This window comes from Alosa alosa, chromosome 20 (genome assembly GCF_017589495.1).
Source record: "Alosa alosa isolate M-15738 ecotype Scorff River chromosome 20, AALO_Geno_1.1, whole genome shotgun sequence".
NCBI classification, from domain to species: domain Eukaryota; kingdom Metazoa; phylum Chordata; class Actinopteri; order Clupeiformes; family Clupeidae; genus Alosa; species Alosa alosa.
This window is the reverse complement of record NC_063208.1, coordinates 2,375,613-2,383,112: the sequence shown is the minus strand read 5'-3', so window position 1 is coordinate 2,383,112 and position 7,500 is coordinate 2,375,613. Positions and strand designations below refer to the sequence as shown.

At 42.2% G+C, this 7,500-nt stretch overlaps 1 protein-coding gene across 1 annotated transcript in view; it reads left to right on the top strand.

Annotated features, from left to right (window-relative positions):
• phf14 (PHD finger protein 14) overlaps positions 1–7,500 on the top strand; it is a 93,842-nt gene that overhangs the window by 56,047 nt on the left and 30,295 nt on the right. The window contains exons 18-19 of the mRNA XM_048230100.1: positions 2,176–2,232; positions 4,385–4,506. Coding sequence (XP_048086057.1) covers positions 2,176–2,232; positions 4,385–4,506 — 179 coding nt within the window. The remainder of the gene's footprint in view (positions 1–2,175; positions 2,233–4,384; positions 4,507–7,500) is intronic.

Genomic DNA, 7,500 nt, shown 5'->3' with positions numbered 1-7,500 from the left:
TGTGAATCTAAACACTTTAACACCGACATAATGTAGCCTAACATGTTCAAAACTATTGCGTGTTATGGGGGAAGACATGAAATTTCTTGAAGCATTTGGGAACACACTGAATTAACTGGAAAGTAGAGTCCCTGTTCGATTAGCTTGCTTGCAAATGCCGTTGTCCATGACCTGGCAGTTCTATGGCAAGCTGTTTTAACATAACTTATGGCAAACCGCCTACACTGGGTAAACTTGAAAGCAGAGCTTACCATTGTGTGTGCCTGCATGGCAAGCTGTTTTAACATTTAAATGTATTATTCTGTAGGAGCAATGTGATATTGATAGTAAATTGAATATAACAGTTCAATTTCATGTTCAAATTTGTCTTATCAATAAAAAAAAAAACAATTCATGCTTTAGACCATTTTAATTTAAACACAAAGTACCGGGTTCAGGCACCATTTTGGCACCGCACTGTTTTAAAAGTATCGATGAAGACTGGTATTGATAAACCCAAACAAACCCAACCCTAGTCTGCGGTGTGTGTGTGTGTGTGTGTGTGTGTGTGTGTGTGTGTGTGTGTGTGTGTGTGTGTGTGTGTGTGTGTGTGTGTGTGTGTGTGTGTGTGTGTGTGTGTCTGCAAATGGTTAGGTTCAGGAGAAGTTAGGCTGAAAAATAGAAATGTCTGTTTGAGTTTGAATGTGTGATTTTCCCTTTATGAGAGAGAGAGGGTGGGGGGGGCTTAAGGAGGATGGACGGATGGACTGAAAGGGAGTTGAGGAGAGAGAGAGATAAGTGTGTGTGTGTGTGTGTATTGTGTGTGTGTGTGTGTGTGTGTGCGTATTATTGTGCGTGCGTGTGTGTGTGTGTGGGGGGGATGTGTGGTGTGTGTGTGGTGTGTATTGTGTAGTGTGTGCAGGTGGTGGTGTGGAGGCCGTCACCAGCGTGATGCGTATGTGTGTGTGTCTGTGTGTGTGTGTGTTGTGATGGTGGTTTTAACCAGTGCTTGGCTGCCCAATCCGGCTCTTCTTTGCCACCAACAGAAATCCAATTTAGCCAGGCGCCGTGACCCCCGTGCTGAGTAGCCCAGAGCAGGGTGTGTGTGTGTGTGTGGGAGAGTCCAGAGTCTGTACTAAAGGTTGTCTCTGCTAGGGTTGAGGTTCCATGGTGCCAAACAAAAGAACTTATTTCGACTCATGAGGCTCCAGGGTGTGTGTGCGGTGTGTGTGTGTGTGTGTGTGTGCGTGTGTGCGTGTGTATTTGTGTATTCGTGTATTCATGTATGTATACGTCTGTTTGACGATGTGGGAGACTCTGGACTCTTAGTTGTGTGTTTGACTGGTACTCTTAGCTGTGTGTGTGTGTGTGTGTGTGTGTGTGTGTGTGGTGAGCCTCCTCTGTTTGACATCTGTTCTGAACACAGAGTGTGGTCTCTTCCCAGTAACCTGCTCAGTGGAGCGAGATCTGGCAAAGTACACACACACACACACACGAGTGCATTGAACACATAATAATAACACACGATATACAAACACACACATTTTGGCACTGTCACACACAATCAGACAATACGGTGGCACTCTGAGCTGGCAGCTCTATAGGCACACGTATATACGGCCTTGTACTCTAAATGAGTCTAAATCAAATGGGACACTCTGGTGTGTGTGTGAGTGTGTGTGTGTGTGAGCATGTGTGACTGTGTGTGAGTGTGTGTGTTTGCATAGTGTGTTTCAGAGGGAGAGAGTATGTGTGTGAGTGGAGATGGTGTGCTAATGTTTTTGCTTGGAAGGACAGAAACTTGCTTTTGGCTGTGATAAGCTGTGATTGGCCCCTGATTGCTGTGTGTGTGTGTGAGTGTGTGTGTGTGTGTGTGTGTTTGTTTGTGTATACGTGTGTGTGTGTGTGCTTGGTCTGAAAGTATGACTGCGTCTGGAACATTGAGTATGTGACCAGAGTTAACAATGGGGGGTGAGGTCTCTGGTGTTTCGGAGACAGCGAGGGATTGAGAAATGCCATATCTGTGCGTGTGCATCCGTGAGTTTGTGTGTGTGTGCACTGTGCATGCATATTTTATTACTCATACACATACACAGCTTAGTGCTATTTTATTAATCATGCATTTAAGAGCTGTGTGTGTGTGTTTGTGTGTGTGTGTGGCTGTTGTTTCTCATCAAAATCCTATTGTGTTTGCAGAGGACTCGAGGTCAGAAGAGGAAAAGAGTTTCCATATGTGAGGATGAGAAGATGGAGGTTGGTCTTACACAGGCACACACACACAGGCACACACACACACACACTAAACACACACAACACACACAACACACACACACACACACACACACACACAGACAGGCACACACACACACTAAACAGACACACACTAAACACACACACTCATACACTCACACTCACACAAACAGGCACACACACACACACACACACACACTAAACACACACACTAAACACACACACACACTAAACACACAAACTCACACTCACACAGACAGGGTAAGAGTGTAGAAGTGTAGAGAGGGGTCAGACACTAACACACGGTAAGACTTTATGTTAGCAAACACATGCTAGCCATTAGTACATAGCTAATAATAATAGCACCTAGAGGGCATAGTATAGTAGAGGCTGTATAGAAATAGCACCTAGAGGTGGGGTATGAGTAGAGGCTGTATAGAAATGGCACCTGGGGTGGAGTATGGTAGGCTGTATAGAAATGGCACCTGAGGTGGGGAGTATAGTGTTAGGCTCTAATAGAAATGGCACCTAGGCTAAGAATCTATATGTTATTGGCTGTCATGCATATCAAATTCGAGGTATTTTCAAATTTTATATCAGTAATTTATATATCAATATCATATTAATATGTTATAATATATGATATTGTATTTAAATTATTGTGTATATATAATATACAATTTGTGTATCAATTAAGTCCAGTTTGTACAGCGCAATACAAAGGGGTTTCCTTCTGACACACACACACTCGCTTGAGGGGTTTCCTTCTGACACACACACACTCGCTTGAGGGGTTTCCTTCTGACACACACACACTCATACACTCACACTCACACAGACAGGGTAAGAGTGTAGAAGTGTAGAGAGGGGTCAGACACTAACACACGGTAAGACTTTATGTTAGCAAACACATGCTAGCCATTAGTACATAGCTAATAATAATAGCACCTAGAGGTATAGTATAGTAGAGCTGTATAGAAATAGCACCTAGAGGTAGAGTATAGTAGAGCTCTAATAGAAATAGCACCTAGAGGTAGAGTATAGTAGAGCTCTAATAGAAATAGCACCTAGAGGTAGAGTATAGTAGAGCTCTAATAGAAATAGCACCTAGAGGTAGAGTATAGTAGAGCTCTAATAGAAATAGCACCTAGAGGTAGAGTATAGTAGAGCTCTAATAGAAATAGCACCTAGAGGTAGAGTATAGTAGAGCTCTAATAGAAATAGCACCTAGAGGTAGAGTATAGTAGAGCTCTAATAGAAATAGCACCTAGAGGTAGAGTATAGTAGAGCTCTAATAGAAATAGCACCTAGAGGTAGAGTATAGTAGAGCTGTATAGAAATAGCACCTAGAGGTAGAGTATAGTAGAGCTGTATAGAAATAGCACCTAGAGGTAGAGTATAGTAGAGCTCTAATAGAAACAGCACCTAGAGGTATAGTATAGTGAGCTGTATGTGAAATACACCCAGAGGTAGAGTATAGTAGAGCTGTATAGAAATAGCACCTAGAGGTAGAGCATAGTAGAGCTTTTCGTATAGAAATAGCACCTAGAGGCAGAGTATAGTAGAGCCTCAATAGAAAATAGCACCTATAGGCTAGAATCTGCATATTGTGTGCTGTCACGCATATCAGAAATTCAGTATTTTCAAATTTTATATCAGTAATTTATATATCAATATCATATTAATATGTTATAACATATGATATTGTATTTAAATTATTGTGTATATATAATATACAATTTGTGTAACAATTCAAGTCCAGTTTGCAACAGCTTTTCAAATACTTCAAAGGGTTTCTTCTGACACACGTTACACTCGCTTGAGGGGTTTCTTCTGACACACACACACTCACACACACACACACGTGCAATGTTAGAGGTTTATCGGGGACACACAAAAAACACACAGCTACTCTTCATTCTAACATTACCATTCATTTAATTTGTTTACTTAATCTGCTGTTCTTTCAACACTGGGTTAAAGAAGTGTGTGTGTGTGTGTGTGTGTGTTTAGCCCCAGGGAAATGATCTAGTAGCTTAATCTAGTAGAAATCATCTCTTCTCTCTGTGTCAATGCATTTAATAAATAACATAACCCAACTTAACTAAGCCAGCATATAGACAGACGTGGTCTAACTGTGACATGGTTTCCATAGGAACCGCCTCAGCGAGAACGCCGTCAGAGGCAGTCGGCGCTGCAGAAGAAACCCAAAGCCGACGACACCAGAACCGAGTGTGTGACCTGCAGCGGACCTGGAGACAACGAGAACCTCGTCAGGTGGGTCTAGAATAAAGAGTGGCATAAGCCTGACAGTCATAAAGAGTGACATAAGCCTGACAGAGTCATAAAGAATGATATAAGCCTGCCAGAGTCATAAAGAGTGGCATAAGCCTGACAGTCATAAAGAGTGACATAAGCCTGACAGTCATAAAGAGTGACATAAGCCTGACAGAGTCATAAAGAATGATAAGCCTGCCAGAGTCATAAAGAGTGGCATAAGCCTGACAGTCATAAAGAGTGACATAAGCCTGACAGTCATAAAGAGTGACATAAGCCTGACAGAGTCATAAAGAATGACATAAGCCTGACAGTCATTAAGAGTCATTAAGAGTGATAAAAGCTTGACATAGAGTCATAAAGAGTAATATAAGCTTGACATAGAGGCATTAGAGTTATATAAGCCTGACAAAGTTATAAATGATGACATTGAGAGTTGTAACTGTTAGGTGACAAGAGACTATCAACAAGATATGACGTAAAAGAGACAACGGGTTGTCGCTGATATAAAAATAATAATTGAAACACCTCAGGCATTGTCGCATACTCTGATTGGATATCAACTCAAAGTTCTCCGGGGTGAGTTAAGGACTTAATGCAGGGCTTGTGTGTGTGTGTGTGTGTGTGTGTGTGTGTGTGTGTGTGTGTGTGTGTGTCTGGCTGTCTCAGAATACCTGACTGTTTTTGAGTATATTTGTTATCAGTAAACTGACTGCACTATTAGGACACCATAACAGATATTTACCACATAGCCTTGTGGTGTGTTTGTGTGTGTGTGTGTTGTGTAGTCGGGCCTATGAGGACATTGCCCTGAGTTAGTTTAGCATCTCCTCTAGCTAATCCCAGTCAGCACTGATCCCCCTGCTGGGCATTCACTAGTACTGCAGCCAGCTCCCAAACGCACCTGAAGGGGTCACTTCACAAACACACTGTGTTCACCTGTGCTGTTTGATACAAAAAAAAATACACACCGAGTGCACCTTTGCAGCCCATGTGGTTATCTGTACTCTGTTACCACCACACACACACACACACACACACACACACACACACACAGCTGTTGTTTCTACTGAGACACCATCACATGACTCGAAAGGGTTTCAACTAGCTGCTGTTTTCACCTGCATGCCACATGTCCGAGATTTACTCGCCTGTTCGACTCGACTTCAATTTATAGGGCTGAAATGATTACTCGACTAACTCGAAGAATATGATTACAAAAAAAATGGCTCCAGGCAAAATTCTCTAATAATGATGATTCAACATCTGGTTTTAAGCATCCAGTTGTTAACACCAGCTCACCAAATGTAGCTGACACAAGGCAACGTAAACATTGATGTTAGCTGGTTTAATGTACTAGCGCTTGTTAAAGCTTGTTGTAGAAACTAAGTAGTAAACTAATTCATGCTTGCGTTTCTTTAAGAATCCGCCGTCTTGGTTTGTATAGAAATTAATATTAATTGACACATACACGGAAATAGGGGACGGGCGGTAATAGGTGACGTTCCGATAACTACTTGGGCCATTGCAATAGAGGTGTATTTCTGTAAAGGTGTTTGACACTGTCTATTTTCTAAGACCAAACACCATGCTGTATTCACTGTGTGCTGGATGAATATGAAAACGTCTGAGTTGTAGTGACGGAGAGTTTCATTTACGATGAAGTGCAGTTGCCATGCCACTGACAAAAGTTAATATTCCGCCACCAACAACAATCACTTCTATTATATTTGTTTGGTGTTTTGATATGCCACACAAACATTTTGGAAATATAAAACATATGAATGTCCGACAAAATTAAATCTCGGTCAAATCGTCCTGGATTGAAATTGGCTAATAATCCGGTATAACCTGAATTTGAATTAAGCCTCAAAATGTAAGCCTATATTAAAGCATGATTAAATGTACCATTTGAAAGCTATTTAACAACACATAGCCTATACGTTGCATTTCAAATAGGAAGCCGACGCTTAAAACGCCCCATGTTAAACAACGAACAAATGAGTGAGGCGGTTCAAACATGGCCAGGCCCAGGCAGACTAGACTTAAAGTTTTTCAGAGGCCAGACGCCATGGATGATGATAAATTGGTAACGCTGGTAAACCACCACCACCAGATAAAAGCAAGAGCCAGTATCTGGCGTTGGAAGTGGAGTTGCGGGGGTTCGCGAGGGCCCGGCTCCAAGACACTGTCATTCTCTGACATTACGGCTGTTTTGTACCCCAAAGCATACAATTAGGCCTATGCTTTCTCTGTCTATGATCTGCAGGGGTTAGGGCCTCCTCGGTGAGGAGATTGCTGAATCAGCGGATAATTTCCGGCACAATTAAAGCGGTATCATTGAACCCGCGGACCAAAAGAAAAAGAAACTAAACATTTCCCAGAATAGGAAACATTTCTTAATTTATTGTTATCAAAGGGGGTAGTGGTGTGAGAGCTCATTCTTGTGTGTGCGCATCTGTGCAAGTTAAACAGTGGAACCACTGGAGATAACGTGGGTAGCAGCAACAAACAACGTAGCCTTTTTAAAACAACGAACGAAGCGGACTCTTGCTGTCCATGAAAAGATAAATACTGGCTAGATCTTGTTAGGCATGTTTACATAAGTTAGGCTAATGAACATGTTGCATTCTATTCAGCCTGATTATGTCATTCTTTAAGCTACATAGCCTGTCTCCAGTTTTCCTCAACTTGATCATCAAAATGTCCGGAAAACGAAACCTCTATATATATATCTATATTTACGCTATATTTAGTCTGTGGTACAGCAGAGGATCATCAGCTGTCCTCAGAATGACTGGACTCTTTCTGTCTTTGCAATGCAAACGGGGGGTGTGGCAGGCTGCAGTGTGTGTGTGTGTGTGTGTGTGTGTGTGTGTGTGTGGGGTCGGCCTGACTGTCTGTCTTTGCATTGCACAGGTTGTGAGAGCCGGGCCAACCCATCACCCTTCCTCTCCTCTCTTCTCTGGCCCTCTTCCTCCTCTCCTCTCCTCC